General features: G+C 37.7%; 1 protein-coding gene across 7 annotated transcripts; it reads right to left on the bottom strand.

Moving 5' to 3' along the window:
• Positions 1-354: 354 nt before the first annotated feature.
• AANAT (aralkylamine N-acetyltransferase) lies at positions 355-21,608 on the bottom strand. 7 transcript variants are annotated; one of them, XM_034408578.3, is made up of 6 exons: positions 20,911-21,608; positions 15,905-16,020; positions 7,701-7,766; positions 5,417-5,677; positions 3,713-3,867; positions 355-2,848 (listed from the first exon to the last, which is right to left on the bottom strand). In XM_034408578.3, the coding sequence occupies exons 4-6, from the start codon at positions 5,571-5,573 to the stop codon at positions 2,543-2,545; spliced, it is 618 nt and encodes a 205-aa protein (XP_034264469.1). In that variant the 5' UTR covers positions 5,574-5,677; positions 7,701-7,766; positions 15,905-16,020; positions 20,911-21,608; the 3' UTR covers positions 355-2,542. The 7 variants fall into 7 exon arrangements, with proteins under 7 accessions (XP_034264469.1, XP_087743344.1, XP_034264473.1 ...); XM_087887218.1 differs by having other exon boundaries at positions 7,701-7,763; XM_034408582.3 differs by lacking the exon at positions 15,905-16,020 and having other exon boundaries at positions 7,701-7,763; positions 20,911-21,517.
• Positions 21,609-21,693: the final 85 nt, after the last annotated feature.

Below are 21,693 nucleotides of genomic sequence, written 5' to 3'. Positions count from 1 at the left end.
TGCCATTTCCCTTGCACTGCACTGCTGTTCCTTGCAAATCTTTGATTGACAAGTATCTTCACAAAAGTGCCATGATGATACAATATATGTATCACAAAGCCCTGTGACTCTACTGTCTTGATCAGTGATTTTTTGAAGTGTTCTTACTCCCTACTCTTGGAATCTTGTTCATTATCTGTATCGTGTACCTGTGGAGTAACCGAGTAATGGAAGTTACTCTGATGATGATCCTTTGCCATCACCTCCAATCACAATCTCAACATGACTGTATTCTATAAAATAACTTCCCAGTAAGTGTCATAGTCTGATTGATTACATCATGATATAGGCAGAGGGGAAAAGATCAAGAACATGTTAGGAAAAAAAGACATTTATTGCTGACTTGACAAGTGGTAAATGGCACACGCAATAACATTTGGAGAATGCTTCCTTATTCAGTGGCAAGAACTTTAACATTTTCCTATGCACAAGGTTGACTGAGTAATTAATTCAAATGTGCAACTACTTTATAGTCATTGATTACACACAATGGATTATAAATTTGACATCTGCTAAATAGTTTCCTTGGAGCTAATCTCATTGGATTTAGCAGTGCTTACTTTGAATAGATAGGCTTATACTGCCTTAGTAAGGAGCCTTTTCCCAGTCCCACACGAATAAAAGCAAACAAACAGGTATCTGCTCTCTTCATAAGTAAGGCAGAATGCCTAACTTCCTCCTTTTGCTCAGCTTTTATCTCTACTGCAATTGTGGTAAGTAGACCAGATTGCACCAGAAAACGCCCACGTCTATATCTGATTATAGTTAATTTTTTTAAATCCAAACAATAATACAAAGCATTCTGACCTATATTCAAAATATGGCCATTTCAACTGTGGAAACATGCCCCCCCCCCATTCAAAATATTTTGCAAACCTCTGGCTGATTAGCTTGTGCTACATCAAAAAAGAATATTTTTCCCAAGTAGCTTTCTATCACTTTAGGGGCAATCATGTACTATGACTTATACAGGTAGCCCTCAATTTACTAGCACAATTGGGATTGGAATTTTCATTGTAAATTGAGTCAGAATCAGACTATTTTTACAGTGATTGTTAAACGAATCACCAAGGTAGTGTTAACTGCTGTTAAGTGCAAGTGCAGGTTGTAAGTCACTTTTTCCAAAGCCACCTTAACTTTGAACCATTGTTATATGAACAGCCTGAAGTGGAGGACTATCTGTATCATGCAAATTAGTAGGATTCATGTTGAATAGATTGGTTAACAGATTGGCCCTTGCTTTACTCCACTGCCTAATCTCTGGAGTTCAGGCTTGTTATCAACTTCATTTTTACAGATAAAAAGTTATTACTGGTTTTCTAAAACCAACAGGATGGCGGGCAAATAGATGATGATCTGGCTTTAAATGAAAAATTTATACAAATATTTCCCTTGACTCACAACTGATAGGACTGAACAATGACATACATATATACAAAGACAAATAAAAACACACTGTACATCTATTTTTTCTTCCATCCTATGTCAAGGGGATCTTCATGGGTAGAATTCACTGCACATCATATGCATTAAGGGACAATTAAATGATGAAGTATTTACAGGAATTCTGCTCGGAAGCCTCATGGCTTTATCACTAAGGCAGTATATATTTATAAAACATGAAGTGACATACCTTTACATACCAGTATAACAAGGTATAAATTGCTCTCCAGTGAACAAAAAGCAATAACTTACAGTAAGTTTTGTATAAATACACTTAGTTACTTGAAGACTGTGAAACTGAAATCACCAATTTTATGAATTCAAAGCTCCTTGTAAATAGAGCTGTTATTATTAATGAATGAAACATGAATGGCAAAATCCGTAATTTATAATGAATCTCTGCAATACTCATAACTGTTACTACCAAATCTTAGTAGTTAGAACTGCAAGCAGCTATCATGTTTTGCTGCCTTCATGGTTTAAATTTGAGAAAATAAATTATTGCATTATTCCTTATTCTATTTTACAATCATTATGTTCACCCAGTGCTCACCTAACACTTTTTTTCCACATGGTTTGTTCAATGCAAAGTGATCTAGTTGTCACATCAAACTAAACAACAACATGCTAAAGTTCATTACAGCTTTACCCTCATGTGAGAACTTGACCAGTGCAAGACACAAGAGAGAAGTAAGGCTTAGCTATAATTTTTAAAGATAGACTTGCTTGTAATCTTTACATTCTTCTTATCTTACAATTGAATGACTGTAGCAGCTTACAGTGCATTGTCACTTGTAGATCTCTTAAGCATCATATAGTAAAGATGGTGAAACTTTCAAAGGGTGGGATCTATCACTACTTCCTTTTCAGACTGAGTAGGTTTACTCGCTCAATACTGCTGAATCAGAAGGCTCTTATACTCATGGACAACCAAGGTCTTGCCTTTCAGCACTTCCTGGATTCATTAGACTTCAGCTCCATCTGAAGGACTGAGAATCACAGCAGATATTATTTTGTTTTCTAACCAGATAGTTGGAAATTAACAAGAAGGGGAAATATCTCAGCAGCCACTATTTCTGCGCATATATGCATGAGCCCGAATAGCGCAGTTCATCTCAATGAAATTTAATGAACCAATAGTGATCTCACAGGGGCCTAGCACTTTAAAGCCACACTTAGTATAAAAGGGAATGAGAAAGTCCTCACACATCAGTGTGGCTCGACGCACATAGGGCAGAGAGCATAGGTACTGTAGGTAGCGCCACATCAAGATAGATCCTTTGCCTTGCTGGCGGAAAGTGCAATGTACTGCCAGAACATGTATGTGGACTATGGTACCATCAGGCTTGTGTAGAGTCAGTGCATCCTGCCATGAGAGAAGAGAAAAGAAACTGCTTTTTAGAGATTAGTTTTTGAATCTCTTCCTGTTGACAACTATATTCATCTCAAAATGTTTGCCTTACCAGATCCTTGGGTCATTAGTCTCTCAGTAAGAATCATACAATTCATTTATTCACACGGTGTTTTTTTTAACTTTTGGATAGATGAGCTATGACTTCAAGGAATCCAGTAATTTCAGACCAGGATTTTTGCATTCTCAATCTATCTTGCCCAGTTTCCATAAACTTATTGAATAAATCAAAGCTTCATTGTAGATGAGCTAGACATCTTGTGATGTCTTGGGCACATCCATGTGATTTCCTTGACAACAATAGAACTGTAGTTGGCCATTGTTTACTTCCAATGTTTTCTTCAACTTCTCAGTTTTGTCTACAGCTCTGGGAGTCCCTGATTCTACCTAAGTACTAATCAAGCCTGAACCTGCTTACATTTTTGTGCCCAGAAAAAGTTGTCCAGAAGTTGGCCCTGATGAAACAAAGACTACAGCATTTCAACAAACCTATTCTCATTCAGCAGTTTGCTCATAGGTGCAAAAGTGTGAAAGCTCTTCAGATTATCTGAAGTGTTTCTGCTTATTTAACAACAAAATAGTGTCTGGAAGTTTGCAAAAATGCAATTTTATATAAATAGAAGCATATTTTCTAAGTGCTTGGTGCCCAGATGGCTGTGTATATATTTGTAAGTGCATCTATCTACGTACATACCTACTATTCCTCCCTTGTTGGTAATAAGAGATGCTGAATTATTTTTTAAAAATAGGGTTCAGATTCTGTTCTCATTCATTCTCTCCCAAATACTGTATAAAATAACAAAAACATATTTGGCTTACCTGGCTGAGTCTTTCCTGGTCCCAGAGGGAGCCAATAATGAAAGCAACTAGTTGGCCTTCTTCAAACAAGCCAAGTGACAACTCAGGACATAGGTTAAGAAAATGGCGAATCTCATCCAGGTGCAGGGGGCAATCTTCTGACACTGAAATAAAGGCTTGAGGGAAGAAGAAAGGGAGATGTTGAATTTTGTCCTGCTGATTACAGTAAGATTAAACTTCCAGAAAACTAGGAAAATATTGGCCCTGCCCAAGAAAAAAATGAAACTAGGTGAGAGGATGAAACTGACAAACTTTTGAGTCTTGAAACTGAGATTTCAATAATCCAATCTGGTTTCTTCTTATTATAAGGTTTTCTATGAGGGGATTTAACTAATGCCTTTCATTGCAATGGGTTTTCTTTTATCAACTATGCCAGGATTCAGTTACAGGCAGAGCTAGCAGACAAGCGTTCAAATGCATAAAGTCATACATTTTTGGGAACTGAGTTAATCTTTAGCCTATTTACTATTCCAGAAATTATTATATTTCAAATGCAAATGTGCACCACATTTATGCTGGGGCATAGTCTGAATCACATTAATGTTCAGGTTTAGCTGAAAATCCCAAACTATCTATGAAAAAAACCAGTTTCATCATACATGTCTCTAGGAAATACAAATGGGGGGGGTTTTGGCAAAATATGGAACATACATAGATTATAGAGCTGCTGCAAACATTAGAACTGGGAAAAGAAATGTTCTCTCTGTGTGGTTAGCCAGCAGAATTCTTCCCCTCTATGCCTGACCCAATTGCAACTTGTACTTGAGGGAGATGCTGTTCTGTTCAGTTTCTGCTTACTGCTTAGAAAATAAACAGTTTGGTTTTTATCTTTTTGAATACAATATTAATTAACTGTATCAAATAAAACTTATACATAAGGCATGATGCAGTTTTTATTGGTGCACTGTTAATTTAACTATCAATATCGTATTATACTATGGCTGAAATTCTGGTGAAAATCTGAATATACAGTATTTTACTGTCACTAAGTCTTTCCAAGTATTGGCTTTTCTAATGCTTCAGATGAATCTTTAGAGTAGTATTTTTTCCCCAATAATTCCTTATTTATTATAATATTTTTCCTTTATTTGTTTTTCTGGGAAGAAGGGTGCTTTCATATCTGTTGATTCCTGGTGATTGCCTGGACGAGTCCCTGCCATTTTCTTGGCAGCATTTTCAGAAGCGGGTTTTCATTGCTTGTTTCCTAGAGCTGAGAGAGATTGTCTCAAAGTCACTGAGCTAGTTTCTTTCTTTAACATACAACTAGAACTCATTAGAACCGTTTCTAATCTGGTGCCTTTCACCAATATACTAAATCAGTTCTCTTTTTTAATTTAGACATACTGTGTATTATTTTGCCTTCCTACTAGCTAGTTTGCTTTGACTTCTCAGCATTTGGGAACATGGGAGATAACAATCGTGTGCCATGCTTGATAGATGTATTTGGAGAAAAAGTGCAAGAAAGATGAAATTCTGCTTTTTAATTGCACTGGCTGCAGCTTAGGATACTATACCATACTATTGCTTCCTTGCTTTTCTTCATATCACACACTCACTCGCACACCAGCGTGTAACTATCTTATTCAAAAGCCCATTAATACAGTATAGTTCTTCCATATCATGACAATGTATTTCGTAAGATTAAACACAAGAAATAGATTTTACCTTCTCTCTCAATTTCAAATACTCCAATGGCATCTTCAGGTGTGAGACACCGGAATTCGCTTGCAGGAAGTGTGTGTCGACGCTGGCTCCTAAGGGAGTTTTGTGAAGATCTGAGATAAGAGGATTTGAAAAATGGCAAAGCACTGATCATAGACATCTTCTATGTATTTCTGCCTCTTCTGTAAATGTTTCTTCTCCTCCTTTTGGGATAGCTGTTTAATTCAATTGCCTCCAGCACAATTAGTCAGCAGATGAGAAGACCTGCAGAGATTGCAATGTTTTGTTGTTAAGAAACTGGCATGACCACTGAGTTTCTGATCCTTGCTGTCATACCCACTGAGGAATGCTAAGGCGCAGCCTAAGGTAGATGGGGTGGGGGAAAAACAGTATGGGATACTGGGCATCTTTTGTGGCCAGGGTGGATAAAAATCAATGATTTTTTTAAATAAAATGCTTTTTGAGGAAAATATATTACCATCCAAAGGTTATTCCATCATGAAATAAAGATTAGTTTTTTAATTATGTAGTATAAGGCTGTATATGTTTAATTTTTTTGGTAAATAAATCCCATTAATCCATTCACAATGTCATGCTCATCCAGAGGTTTTTGTAAGATTATTGGGCAGTTTCTCTGCCTACAAGATATTATCACAAATGCTTGGTTTACTTTTGCAGTTGTCAAAACTGAATTTGACTCAGCAGAGATCACATGCCTCTTCTTCACAGCAAAAAATGTTATAACATGAACAAAGTTGAGAAAAAGACCTTAATCCTATTGTTCTACAAATCTATGAATACAGAACCAACTCCTTCAGTGCTAAGTTTCAAGAAGTTCAGTGAATAGAATAGAAACAATATTTTTCTGAATAGAATAATAATAGATCTGCACAAGAAGAAAGTGAAATTAAGTGTGAGGAGGAAGGGGCAAGCAGACAAGCAGTACAAACTGTCGGATGGTCTGTGTAGTTTGAACAGATGTCTGATGAAATATTAAATCTACAAAAGCCAAACCATACTTTGGGTTTTGATTTATTCATATTGTCCATTTTAGGTAATCATTCCAGACAATGAGTCTATTTTAGACCAAAGCTATTAGATTTTGGGCTGCAGCTTTCAAGTGATATACACCCAGTTCAAATTCCTTCATGGACTTTTGCACAAATATGGATATGCATAGCAAAATCTAAACCTTGTGAATAACCATCAGAAGCAAAATCAGAGATGTAGAAAAAAAGAGAAAACCAAAATCCTGGCACTTATGCTGTTATTGATGCTTGTTTAGCTGATATAGGGTCTACTAGGTATAGGCTAATTTAGTGGAATTAGTAATTTTGTTTTATTGGGAAATGCAAGGATATTTCTGATGGTAGGTCACAATTTGGTTTCCAGGAAAGTTTTCATATTTTATTTTCTCCAAAGCAGAAAGCATTAAAAATTATTCAATATGATTTATTTATTAATCACTGTTTAAAGGCATGTAATTTAACTATACCAATTGGTACAGAAAATTCTTTTTGTAAATTACACAATTGTGGGAAACAAATTATCTTGGACCAGAAAATAGGTTGTCTGTGACATCACTTGTCTGGTCTAGAAAAACTATTGTTTAAACTCTACTTTTCGTTTTGGGTTTATGTAATATATATATTAACTTATATAAATTAATCTGTGACAATAATTTGAAGTTATTTAAATCATACTCCAATCCTGAATTCATTTTCTTAAAAGTACCCTTTTTTCAACACAACTTATTCTCTAAATTCTAAATAATTCTAAATCCTTGGAATTTTAGGATTTTAAGATTTAATTCCCTGCAGTTAACCATCAAGCTTCTCTCACAATAACTTGAATTTTCTTGTATACTGAAAGTCCAACTACAAAAAAATATTGTGTGGTTACATGCAAGTGCTATGTAAAAAGAATGATAATATTTAATTGTTAACAGATAGATGTTACAGTTAAAATATGCAAAATATCAGGACAGAATTTTTTTGTTGTTGTTAGTTGCGAAGTCATGTCCAACCCATTGTGACCCCATGGAAAGTATTTTCTAGATTTGTAATATAAGCAAGGGATAGCAATGAGGAATGAATCTTACCTTCATATTGTTATACTTTTCTGCTCAGATGATCTGATTACTTAACATATTACAATTTAATGTTTTGTAATGAACAGATACTATCTGCTATAGGAGAAACAGTTCAAATTAACTTCCGAATGAAACTTTTCTTGACCTTGGAAAACAACTTCATTAAATTAAATTGAATTGCAGTATCTTTCTTACCTGTGTGTTGAGTTTTCTTTTAGTAGTCTATTAACTACTCCAGGATGACACTCGGCAGAATTGCTGCTAGAGAGAAGGACAAAGAAGACTGCAGTAAATGTTAATGGGGTCCCAGCTTTTATTTTCCAGAGACTTGGGGAACTCGAGCTTATACATTTGTTTTTTTTAGTAGCACGTGATGATTTTCTTAAAACATTTTCAACCCTCAGGAGACACAGAATTGCAAAAGAGCTTTAAGGCGACATGTCAACAAAAAGACTGTAGGAGGCTTTACTTTCTTGGCATGATTTTCTCCCAAGGGATAAAGTGTTTTAGCTTATTACTAAATACAAAGGGCATCTTACAAGCCACAGGTGAATAGCTAAGCAGGGCACATTGGCAGAATACTGGTGGAACAAAAGCACATTGCATACACATTTCCTGGAACTATTCATTCTCAAAGGACATCCTGCTTGAAAGTGAATGTACTCAATCAATATTACTGTAAATATAATTGCCTTCCTGGAATTGCCTTTGATCCATTAATTGCACCAACTAAATTGTTCCTTATTATCACATTAACAAATAGGTTAATAATATCTCTTCTAAATATTTTTCTTGGAGTATGAAATTGTACTCATGTCTTTAATATATTCAGTTATCTATGATACATACACAGAATATAAACAAGCAGCAAGAAAAGTAGTGCTGAGATTAGACTGAGAATGGAGACGAGAAACTAATTCATGGTGTGTGTGCGTGCACGCGTGTGTCATGATAGTCAGATTTGCGAGTGCTGGCATCTTCTGAATGGCACAACTAATGCAACCAGCTTGCATTGTATATAAGAATATCTGTACGGAATATGGGCTAGATCCTCTTAAGTCCAGAAGGAAGATCTCACAGAAGATTATGGAGAATAAGAAAACTAAGAGCCTGTGCAACTTCCAGATCAGACAGACAAGCAGGTGCTAGCCAATCAACCAGACATCGTGGTGGTAGACAAGGAATGGTGGTGATAGATATAGCAGTGACAAGTGACAGCAATATCAGGAAGGAGTATGAACCTTGGTAGAAAAGAGGTTAGGTGCAGTATTGCAGGCAAACTCTGCCCAGAGCCTGAAGTTTGATCCTGATGGGGCTTAAGGTTGACCCAGCCTTTCATCCTTTTGAGGTCCGTAAAATAAGGACCCAGATCGTTGGGGGCAATATGCTGACATTGTGAACCACCCAGAGAGTGCTGAAAAATACTATGGGCAGTATATAAGTCTAACTGCTATTGCTATGAGAACCTGGCAAAATACCAGGGGCTGGAGGAAACTGGAGAGGATGTGGAAAGTAAAAGCCAAGGTGGTCTCAGTGGTAGAAGCACTTGGGGCTGTGACTCCCAAGCCGCAAGAGTGGCTCCAACAGATCCCAGGAACAACACCAGAGCTGTCTGTCCAGAAGCCCTACTGGCTGAAGAAGCTACATTCTGTCTCTCCTGACATTCCTCCTTTAGTAAAACAACAACAATCCTTCCCATTGTGGTAGAATCCTCAGCCTTCATTGCTCTGTCCTATCCACATACAGTATGGTTTCCATGGTCAGAGACTTTCAACTTCAAAAACAGAAAGTCTTGGGTGGAAAGGAGCAGGAGCTGTAATATTCCTCTTATATTACAGCAACTCTATATGGTCCTTGGAATGATGTTTCAGGGATCAGAGGACCATCATATTAGACAATGAGGTTTTTCTACATTAAATAGGCTTTTCCAGCCAAAACAGCCATGCTACCTATTTAAAAAAAACTTGAAATTTGAGTTGTATGCATTCAACAGGGATCACAAAATCTATCATTTCAGAATTAAAATTAGGGATGATTTAACAAATCCTACGGTAATTCTAATATTCATTGGTTTGCCTTGTGCAAAATGTGAATTTAAGCCCATTTTGAAAGTTATTAACTCATAATTGAAAGCTGTATTAAATATTCCATAATATTTTATCATCAATTTTTTTAATGCTCCTTTGGCAAGGATATACTAGAAAACCATAATTGTCTTATCATATCACATACTGTCACTGATTCAAAATAATACCCCAGTGTGTAAAATTTGTGAAGTCCTTTGTAATATTTTAATCTTAATGTGCATCATGCATGGGTCCACAAGATACAGAAATAAAGGGGCTCTGAAGCCCAATATACTCCAACAACATAAAACAGTATTTGCTTACATTTGCATACAAATATGGGATTTCAGCCTAAAGGACTTAACGTTTGGAGACATTTGAATGGGAAAATACAACCCTAAAGATCAACACTAGCCCATGATACAATAATGACAATTGACAAATTGTCAAAGACAAATACTAGAGGTACTTAGAATATAATAGCTACATAAAGAAATAACTGGTCATCCCAAAGTTCTTATTACAACAGTAATAATTACTTTAGTTATATTCTGGTTGAATGCTTGACAGCTGATTACTCCCAAAAACCATGATTCTTGGGGGAGTTTTTAAATCAGATTAATTATAGGAAAAAAAAGGACTACATTGCAAAAAAGCTTAAAAACTGGTTTGTTTTCACTGCCACTTTCCATTTTATCACCCAGCATACCAACACAGGAATTTTATTGCCTGTGTGTGCTGGCAAAAAAAGTGTTATTTTAAGTGATAAAAAGAGAAATGTCCAAGTGTCCAGAATGGAATCTCTTTCAGACTTTGAATGTACCATTACAGTGGTTAACATATTTTATAAATAAATCTAAAAATACAGATTAAAATTAACAGGGATTGACTAGGAGAAACTCTGAAACTTTTTTAGTTATTTTCATTTGTAAACATATTTTACCATTTAGAATGGCAAAAAGAATTACATCAATTCTGACAAATTTCAAATCAGTAAATTTTAAGTAATTGGTGTATTGCTTCAAGAGGGAGACATAGGTACACAAAGAATCTCTGTTCCCAGTTTGCTGAGTACAAGGGTATTTTTTTTAAAAAAATCTTCATTCTTTTTTGTTTTTTATCAATTTATATGGTCATGCACTTGCCAGAATGACTCCAGGCAGCTAAGAAAACATTAAAAATAATAAACAAGAACAAAAGCAGACTGCCATCTGGCCAAAAATCCAACCATGCCATGTGGTTCTTAAAACTTGTATCCTAGCTCAAACACGTAGGGAGAAAACCTGTTTTAATGTTTTGTGAAGATCATTCAGTAAGAGTGGATCAATGATCAAGTATACTTCCTAGGTGTCACTGGTACAGAGAAGGGACCTAGAGCATATCTAACCTAGGAGAGTGTGTGCCATGGGATGATTTAACTGGAGCTAGGCAGTCCAACAAATAATTTAGTCCTATGCCATTTGAGTTTTAATTTAATATGAAGATCTGAAAAGGCGTACTACCCAACTATTATCAGAACCTTAAGATTTTTTAATCAACATTTGAATAAAATATGAATAATTTGAATAAGATTTGAGAGCCAGTTTGATCTAGAGGTTAAGGCACCAGGCTAGAAAGCAGGAGGCCATGAATTAAAGTCCTGCCTTAGCCATGAAAGTAGTGACTTTGGGCCAGTCATTCCCTCTCTCAGCCCAACCCTCCTCACAGGGTTGTTGTTGTGGGGAAAATAGGTAGAGGAAGGCATGTTAGATATGTTCGCTGCCTTGAGTTATTTGTAAAAATATTAAAAGTGGGATACAATTAATTATTTTAATTCAATCAATAACTCTAACATCCAATATACCTGGGATGTGTATAGTGGGCAGGGAAATGTGTATGTGAGCAGGGGGTGGCCTCTGAAAAGTTAAGTATTAATCAGAGTTAACTATTTTAACACAGGAAGGGGCAGGTAATTAAAAAGGGACATGAACAATTTACCATAATCTGGCACACGGGAGTGTAGTTAGAGCACACAAAGGCACACAACGCATGCACAAATTGTTGCTGTATAAAATGGTGCAAATATGTGGTATACACTGTTACCTGGAATATTTTAAAATGCAGTAGTCTGTCTTCCTATATGAAGTAGCAATAATAAAACATAGCAGAATTGGCATACTTAGATTTGTAGAGTAAGCATTACATAATCCTTTGACAATGCATTACAGTTCGTATGCCCATGTCTTATAAAATAAGCACTTAGATTTGGGGAGGATTCACTGTTTTCATAGCAACAATAACATAAGTGGATAGTCTCTGGAAAAATATCAGATTAATTCCTTATAAAAGATCCTCTGGGTTTAGATATAGATTCAAGCTACTCTCATAATAAAAAGTTCCAGAGAACCTTCCACAGTCAGTTTTCTTTGAAAGATAGAATACTAGAAACATTTTACACTTTTTCTAATAATATTTAGAAATATTTATGAGACTGCAGAGAGGTAAAAACAGGCCCATAACAAACAAACGATACTGAATCACAGCACTGCTGAAGTTTCAAAATATTGCCAACCACAAATTTTTTTGTAAATTTTAAAAGTAAGTTTTCCCCCGGGTCAAATTTCAACTTGAACATAGTATCTTGTAGTAATATTTGCTTTTGCCTAATTGTTTTTATTTCCTAATTCCGAATTGTTTTTAGTTCCTGTCTTCTGCCTTGCACTCCATGTATGCTTTGTGATGAAGTATTTGTATGCTTTATCTTTGGAGTAAATTTAAGAGGGCTCATACTGTCCATAATATTTTCTGTTTTAGACTATAACTCTAAATGTGGGACTTTGAAAAGATTTTCTAATCTCTTCCAGACTGCTGAGAATTAATGGCTTTTAACAAGAGATTCTTAGAATTTTCTGAGCAACGCATGATTTGCTATTAGTGTCTATGGGCAAGCACTCCACTATATTAAAGAGAAACAAAGTTTATGAGATATATATGTCAGATTCAAACCAGCCCTGATTAATGAACCACTCATAACTAATTCATTGTGCCTTTGGTTAAATTAATTGAACTGGGGAGGTGGCGGGGATAACTTTTTCAAACAAATTGGATGGCTTTCTCATGAAATGAAATAATTAGATGATGTTGTATTTATATTTCAGCTAAGTTTATATGACCTTGGACCAGTCACTCTTTCAGTCCTAGACAGAGGGCAATGGCAAACCATTTCCAATCTTGCCCAGAAAACTGCACGAACCTGTCCAGGAATCAAAACTGACTTGAAAGCATGTGCACACCCATATGCCCAAAAGGATTACATGAAGCTTTGCTAACATTCAAGGACAAAGATATACCAAACAAACAAAAATGAAAAACAAAAGAAAATCCAAAAGGAGGAACTATATTTATTTTACAGAACAGTGTAGATTGTAGTCCTAAAGAAGAATATTAATAATCACAAGAATCAAGCCATAACACAGCTATATAAATGAAACAATGCTGAAGGTAACAGTCTAATGTGGCCCATGATGAAGACTTCTAAACTGGCTCCATAGGACAGGAGGCTAAGATAACTGAATTAGTTCCACATTACTATTGAAAAGGAACTGGTAAATTCCTTGAAGAGACCCAAGAACCATCTCCCAAATAGAAGATTCAATTCTTTCTCACTAAATTGTACCTAGTTTAATATTAATGTATTCGTGTATGACCCTTTCTACCTTTTAAGCAAGAGAACTGAGTGATGAAAATAATTCTCTCTTTTTTTTTTAAACAAACTTTATTCGTATTTTTAAAAAGGACATTTAAAACAATTATAAGAAAAACTGAACAAGTTTTTCTTAATCAAACACACAAATTACAAGTACATATACTATACATATATAGTGCTCAACTTCATCTCCGGAATTATGAAAATAATTCTCATAGATTTTATTTAGTGTTACATTAAATTACCTAAGAGCGCCATCTATTGGGAAAAGGACCTCAAATTGAAGAGAAAAAAATGAAGATGGGGGGGTGTCTAAAGAGGCTTTTATTTTGAAATTGCTGCCTCATTCACTGTATTTGGGGGGCAGAGAAGGAAGACCCTAATCATTGATAAAATATGGAGGTATGGAGGTTATATTTACAACTTCAGTATTTCTTTCCAACATTAATTCAATTTTTCTTACAAGAAATATAATTTAAATAAGAAATGACACAACTGCATCATGCTTGGCAATGCTGCAGGCCCACTCTCTTAAAGCATTCCAAATTTCTAAAGCATACGTATTTACGTTTCCTAAATCTCTTTACACATTAAGAGAATATCAGGACATGCAAAGCCCAGGGATACAAAAAGTTCAAAACTTTTCAGCCAAGTTAAAGAAACCTGTTTTATATTATTTTCTGCACCTTAAAAGTGCTTGCCACTTCATCCAGAATCAAACCATGGATGGAAGATGTTTTTAGTTATTGATTTGGCATTTAGCTTCAACACATTAAGATGTGATGGGGATGCTAACATGGCAACAAGGAAAACTCCATCTGGGAGAGAGCAAAAAAACCCTGGGGACAGCCTGATACTCCCCAACCTTTTTTTTTCATTCCCTGGTTTATTAACCTTTCATTGCTGTATCTTCTGCATCATCATATCAGACAACATCACCACTACCTTCTCAACCACTTGCCTTCTCATCCATTTTCCTCCTTACAGCAGCAAAATAGATGATTAATCTTTGATTAATCTGACATGCCAAGTGAAAGAGAAATACATAATCAAATATATTCCTACGGATCAAATCTGATTTTCAAATTGCCCCAATCTCAAAATGATCCAATTTTCTCATCTGAAAGCCTCCAAGCAAGGAACAGCTTTCTTTCATAACGGGTCTAGCCAAGAGGTTGCCAGTATGGTAGTGACATGATCTTCAACTTTGTCTAATTCCTTTCTGATGTTAATTCACTTGGGAGGCAGCCTCACAGAACTACAAAGTTTCTACCACAGTCTACGAAGATCAATTGTGGTAGCGAAAGGAGTTATTCAAAGGACAGATTCATACTCTATCAGTTTTGCCATTTTTCTAGCAATCCATTAAAGTTGCTACTGTTCCTGCTCATACATCCTCACTGAAAGAAGCACCTGATCCTTATACTATGGCAAAACAGTAACAAGGCTTTCTTATATAGACTGATTGCTTAGACCTGCCAAGAACCCACCAACCTCCTTGCTTAACTTGACATTTTAAAGATATCTTAATTTAAAAAAAGAAATGGGAAAATGATATATTGCAAAGCACCAGCTTCTAAATTTCCCCTAGGTCCGTGATGGCGAACCTATGGCATGCGTGCCAGAGGTGGCACGCAGTGCCCTCTCTGTGGGCACGCGAGCCGTCGTCCCAGTTCAGCTCCGTCGTGCATGCACGCGCGCCTCCCACCAGCCAGCTGGTCTTCAGGTCTCTGCCGCACATGCATGGGGGGCAGGGCGTGTGCACTTATGTGGGGTATGTGCAGGGGGCGCATGCACGTATGTGGAGGGCACAAGTGGGGGCGCACGGAGGGTGTGAGCACATGTGCTGTGGAGCATGTGCAAAGGGGCAGCACACGCATTGCATTTTTGGGGTTCGGGTGCACACTTTGGGCACTCGGTCCAGAAAAGATTAGCCATTACTGTCCTAGGTCCTCCTGGAAAATAAAAACAGTGGATCCTTGTAACTCATTGCTTGATTTGAAAATGTGACCATCTGTAGGAAGAGTAACTTTATGTGGGAAGCAGCAACTTCATCAGTCTTGCTTCAGTTAAAATGATTGTTATCTGACTGGCCTGAAGTTATTTTGTGAGAAAACCAATAAAGTTCCTAAAATTTCAAAAGGTACTCAGCAATCCACAATTTGTTATTCAATAAATATATGGTTCGTAGAATTTGAACAAAATAGGATAGAGGAAATCAATAAAAGCTTCCTTTTATAATTTCTAAAAGAAAACTGGAGGAAGGGTAGGAAGAAGTGGTTTAAATTTTATAATGGTGTGGAAATATAATATCAATTTCCTTTTTAAAAATCTTCCTTAGTCATAATAACTAAACAAAAAAACTACAATTTGTCTCACAAAGGAAGAATTCTATATAGATTTGTAATAAATGTGTCAATTTATTGACAGTATAAAGCTGAGTGATACCATGCTGTTATATATTATGACATTTTTTTATTTAGAAAATTTACCTGGATGCCCTTTTCACATATGAACTCTGGATGGCTAATAACAATCAATGAGAAAAACATAACTTCTATAAATTAATATTGTTCACGCCAATCAGAATTTAAAAGAATCATAGCAGACTTACAAAGGCCTTATAAACTCACCCATACAAACCATACCTACACTGGACTCATTCAACATCCTAGCCCAGTATCTTGTGGGGAAAGCGAAGTCTTCACAGCCTTTTGGAAGAGGCCCTCTGGAACCAGTGGGGAATTGTTCCATGGAGCAGGCACTGAAACAGAAAAAGTTTAACTCCTTGGACCCACAAGATGACACTATTTCATAGACAGGTACATGCTCTGTTGAAACTGGTGGATAGGCAGAAATCTCAGAGATAGGTAGTCCTGCAAGCAATTTGGCCCTGTGCCATGCAAGACTTAAAGATGTTAAACTGTATGTTGAGTTGTAACTATAAGCGTAATTGGAGCCAGTGCAGCTCATTTAATAACAATGTAACCCAGGCAAACTTTGGGTGCACCCAAAATTGCACCCACCGTTGGTTTCTAGACCAGATGAAGCATCTAAGTATTCTTTTAAGGATAGTTCCGTATAAAGCACATTACAGTGATTCAATCAGGAAGTGACTAAGGGATGAGCAAATGTAACCAGAGCCTCTCAATTCAGGAATGGGAGGATTTGGCACACACAAAATGAATTTGTCCCTCCCCTCTGCAGCCACTAGCTATTCAAACAGGAAGCCTAAGTCTAGGAAGAATCCCAAATTGTGTGGGATTCAGTGGATTGTTATCTCACTGAATATTAAAAGATGAACAATCTATAGAATCAGGCGGCCCCAAACCCTTGGGTCTTGATGAGAGTGGCAGCCTGTTCTTCCTCATCCAGACTCATATAGCCACTGGGCAAGCATCTCAACAGCATTCACTTATTCAATCAAGGATAGTGATAATAATTCAGTATCTGTTGGAGAGAGACTGGCAGAACCAGGGAGAGAAATCAAGTGGGGAATTAAGAGTCTCTACATAGTCATAAGAGGACAAAGTCCAACCTCCCTTGAATGCCATTGAACCTTACCTAGTTTTACCCAGGTGCAGACTGTTAGTTTGAAAAGATTTCTGTGAATAAGTTTGAGCAATAAAGCAATAAATTGGACCTGTGTGGGTGGAGCTGATTGTTTACGGCTGACAATATCATTGGCATACTGATATCTCACTCCCAATGGTGCCAATGGATGACCTCATCCAACTATTTCATACAAATATTAAATAGGACTGGAAAGAGAGTCAAGTCCTGAGGCACCCAACTAGAACAAGCAAAGGATTAGACCAGTGGTTCCCAACGTGGGGCCCACACCCCATATGGCGGCAATTTGATTTTTAATGCGGGCAATTTGAACCTTGTTTAAACCAAGTTAATGGCCTTTTAGGTTTCCTCCGCATGTGTTGTGGTCCGCCAGCAGCCTGCGGAGCTGGCAGCAGAGTAGGACAGTGATGAGGCTGAGGAAGAACATGGGCCAGTCCTGGAGGCTGGGGAAGGCCCGGATGAGGGCTCTGCGTCGGGAGGCAGAGATGGGGCTGGGGCCAGGGCCATCGGGGAGTGAGATGCGGACTCCAGAGCCTCCAGAGACTGATAGTAGTGAAGCAGAGGAACAGGGGGAGCCTGTTCCTAATACATGCGTGAGAAGAGCTGCCAGAAGGCAAGAGCAGCTCAAGCAAAGAGGACAACTCGGGAGTAGGGCCAAGAGATGATTGGTCCCTCCCATAAGGCTTAAAACAGACCAGCAACAGCATTTGGGCTTTGCTGGAAAACAACGTTGGTTTCTTCGTCTTCGTCTTGTATTTATTTTTCTATCTGTGACTTCTGAACGTTTGCCAAGAAAGGCCTTTGGCAGTTTGCCTAATTGGACTAAGGTCTGCGATAGGACTGAAGAATTTGTGTTGGGAGAAATTTGCTTTAATTTAGTTGAATGACGCTGCAAATGAAGTAATTCTTAGCTGTTCGAATAAAGTTTGTTTGTTTTTTCACTGATTGATTTTCCTACTACTTACTTGGGCCTGGGTCACAACAGCGTGAGTAGAGTTCACTTTTTGAATAAAGTAAGAATTATATGTCACGGGAGGGGGGGGGCATCAGGATTTGAGATGCTTAGGTAGGGCATGGCCAAAAAAAGGTTGGGAACCACTGGATTAGACCCTCTCCCAATCTAAAATGGAACTAGTACCAGAAGAAGGAGAACAAGCTTCTAATCCCTTAGGCAAGTCCAGAAAGACATCATAACTGATGATATCAAAAGCCACTGAGAGACCTATGAGATCAAGGATGGATTTACCACCTCATTCTGAGCCACAAGCACAACCAATGCCGTCTCAATACTATAACCCAGGTTGAACCTGAGTTGCAGGTTGTAACTTTATTGTTTATCACCCATGTTACAAGAATCTCACCAGACTGCTTGCCTTATTCTTAATTTTCACAGAACACAGTTAAAAATTCTGACCTCTTCCATTACTATTTCCTTACTAATATTTGTATGTTTGTTACGGGCAGTGGTGAAATGTAAAATTTGTTACTACCGGTTCTGTGGGCGTGGCTTGGTGGGGAGGTAATATGACTGAGTGGGCGTGGCCAACCTTTTTCTTTTTTTTACTTTTAAAACCATTTTTTCTACAACCTCTTTGGCTGAAGAGGTTGTAAAAATACGCTTTTAAAGCCTCTGACGATCCCAGCTGACTTGCTTGATCGGCAGAGGCTTTTTTTCCTTTTAAAAACATTTTTTCTATAAGCTCTTCAGCTGAAGAGGTTGTAGAAAAAATGCTTTTAAAAGCCTCTGACTATCCCAGCTGAGCCGCGCGATCATCAGAGGCTTTTTTTTTCTTTTAAAAGCATTTTTTCGGCCAAAGAGGTTGTAGAAAAAATGCTTTTAAAAATTAAAAAAAAGCCTCTGATGATTGCGCAGCTCAGCTGGGCAATGGGGGGGGGGCAGGGATTTTTGCTACCGGTTCTCCGAACCACCTGCCTCCATCGCTACCAGATTGGGCGATTCGGTCCGAACCGGGAGTATTTCACCGCTGGTTACGGGTATCTTTATTAAAACTTTGGGAGTACTGTTTGAGATAACTCTAGAATTTAAATACACAGCAATACAGGAAAATAATAATGACTGAGACAGCAAGTTCATCCATTAACAATTACAACAATTACATTATATCCCTTTATAGCACAGCAAGTATTCCGAATCTCTACAGGATAAAAAGTATTCATCCATATAGCTGATTGTTTGGTGTGTTCTTTTCCATTCTGTAAACATGAATGATTTCAGCTCATAATTTGAAATAATCACTTGGTCAGAAGTCCTTGAAATGTTTCTGGTAAGAAAACAAATGACCACAAGATGGAGCAAGTACGTTTTCTAAGAGAAGAATTTTAAGAATAAGGATTGCCTGAATTTTATGTGGAAAGGTATCTTTTAAAAAATTCCAAATTTGAGGGTGAGGTGAAAGTATTTTGCTCCTATCACTTTCCATATTTGTGCTGGTTATAGTGTTTTAAAGAAGGAGAAAATGTAAATAAAATTTTAAATAATTATTCATAATTGGAGTAATGAATTTTTCATTTTGCAACAAGATCCAATAATGAGATGTACAACTAGGCCAAATGGAAATGAAAGAGAGAATCACATCTGTAGCCGAGTCAGAAAAAAATACTGAGTCTTGATATTAAGTTATATTAGTTGTTCCCTAGGCCCATATTCTAAACCAGAGTTAGGCGTTTTATGGCCTGTAGGCCACATCTGGCCCTTTGACTATCCCTGTCCGGCTTGCAGCACTGGCAGGAGCTGCAGTAGGGGGACGGGGAGCATCAACCCTCCATAACAATTCCAGTTTCTCACATGACACCTTGGGAAAATTTGCCCATTCTGGTTCTACATTATGGCAAGCAACAGTTCTGAATTACAGAACTGTTGCCAAATTACAAATCTGCTGCCAAGCTATTGAAAACCTATATAGATTATAGTGATATGTTCTCCCTCATGGTAGCCATGTTGTTATAACATACTGCAATAAATATTAAATATAAGTTAAATCATTAACCAAATAATTTTCTGAACTTCATGTAGCCTAGCAATGTGAAATCCTATATTTCTTCTACAATGTATAGTTAGAGACTTGAGGATGGTATCATAATAGAGAATACATGAGATTTTCTAAATATGAAGGTGAATTACTTGAAAATTATCCTCAATTCCTGCTATGTGTACTGTATTTTTGTTTCATCTATATTTATTGAAAACATATAATCATTACACTGGATGTCAATGTTAAGTACATATCATTATTTATAAAAAGAGTTTAACCATCTTAGTCACTAAGAACTCTACAGACACCAACTATTTTCACACACTAAGCACACGGAAGCTTATGCTTTTTAATAGAGTGTTTTTGAATATTATATGTTTGTCTACAGATTAACATGGCTCTTCTCCGACTACGTAAGTGTAATTTGCTTGCATGTGATTGTCCATATTGTGCATGCAAATCATGTGTATGCCATCACGTGGGTTATGAATTTAACGCCATATTACGTTTAAGCAAACTATTATTATAATGTAACTGGTACAATCACATAGTATGATTTACTTTTTACAAAAATGAAGAACCAAATATTAAATATCACTTAACTAAATATCTTCTTTTTCTTTACTTTTTTCATTTTCTGGGAGTAGCACAACTACTTTATGATGCACTTTAATTCTGTAAAAATCAGATTTCACTCTCTTACCACTATTATTTCTATTGGAGAGAACCACTGCTTCTGCAATGATCATATTGACTTTTCACCTCCTTCTTTTCCAAGCTACTCCTGTGCCAATTTCCCTTGACTCTTTGTGGTGTATAAATCTAAAACTGGGGCAACAATCTGATGCCCTTCAAATATTTTGGGTAACAATTTTCAAAATTACTCAATACTCTAGTTAGGATTTATGGAAACTTCAGGCCAAAACATCCAGAGGCTCCGGGCATCCTTCCCCTGACCTACATTGGCAGTGATCCACATCCAAAAAAGTTAATAGAGAATATTATGTTTACTTAGCATGTCAAATTCTTCATTAGTGCAGAATACTGCAATGAGCTGCCTGGGTTGTACGGATAAAATCAACACATACCTCCAAGTCTCTAACCAGGTTTTTCCCATTGTGCTCCTTTTACTTCTAGCCCTTCCAACTTCTCTCTCTTTCTCTTCTCTTTCTGCTTTTTCTCGTCTCTTCTTCCATTCCTCCTTTCCCTTCAACCACGGTACTCATCACTTCTTCCATCATTCATTCCGGGGCAGAAGTTGAGCGTGAAAATGAGCTGGCCAGATCTGCGATCCTGCAGGGCTGTAAGTAAATCTTAAAAAACCGCCCCCAGGCGACTATACGACATACAAATGTGATAAATAAAATATAAATAAATAAATAAAACGCCCCCAAGACAACTCCCGCGCCCTCCTTTTCTTCATCTTTTTTTTTCCCCCCCCGCCGGGGACGGTTTCTTTTCGGCGCCTTCCGTCCCACCTGCCAGTCTCCTTTTGGGGAGCAGGCAGACAGGCCGCCCCTTTTCTTCCCTCGAGGCTGCTCCTCGAGCTTTCATCCCCCCTCCCCTTCCCCCCAACGGCTTCATTTCTTCCCGCCCTTCGCTTGCCTTCCCTCTCCGGCCCTGCCTAAGCCGCCTCGCTCGCTTTTCAGCCGACTCAGCCTAGCCGGGAGCTCCGCCCCCGCAGCACGCACCACCTTTGCCCCGCCCCGCGAAGCAGCCGGGGCCCGCTATTTCAGGAAGGCGGGGCCAAAGGTGTTAGCCCCGCCTCTTGCCGGGTGGTGACTGCGTTGTGTGGGCCCGGCGGCCGCCGCCGCTCTTTTCTCCAGCTCCACCGCCTCTTCCTCCCTCCCTCTTTCCCTCCCTCCCGCAGT

Source organism: Pantherophis guttatus, chromosome 2 (assembly GCF_059756535.1).
Source record: "Pantherophis guttatus breed Tessera chromosome 2, ASM5975653v1, whole genome shotgun sequence".
In the NCBI taxonomy this organism is placed as follows: domain Eukaryota; kingdom Metazoa; phylum Chordata; class Lepidosauria; order Squamata; family Colubridae; genus Pantherophis; species Pantherophis guttatus.
The sequence above is the reverse complement of the archived record's forward strand: the minus strand, read 5'-3'. Positions and strand labels throughout refer to the sequence as shown.

Excerpts from the sequence above, each read along its gene's own strand:
- AANAT (XM_034408578.3), bottom strand. The coding sequence starts at position 5,573 with ATGTCTATGATCAGTGCTTTGCCATTTTTCAAATCCTCTTATCTCAGA. Across the intron at positions 3,868-5,416 it reads ATTTGAAATTGAGAGAGAAG|CCTTTATTTCAGTGTCAGAA; the intron begins GTAAAATCTATT and ends TCTTCCCTCAAG. Across the intron at positions 2,849-3,712 it reads ACCAGGAAAGACTCAGCCAG|GATGCACTGACTCTACACAA; the intron begins GTAAGCCAAATA and ends CTCTCATGGCAG.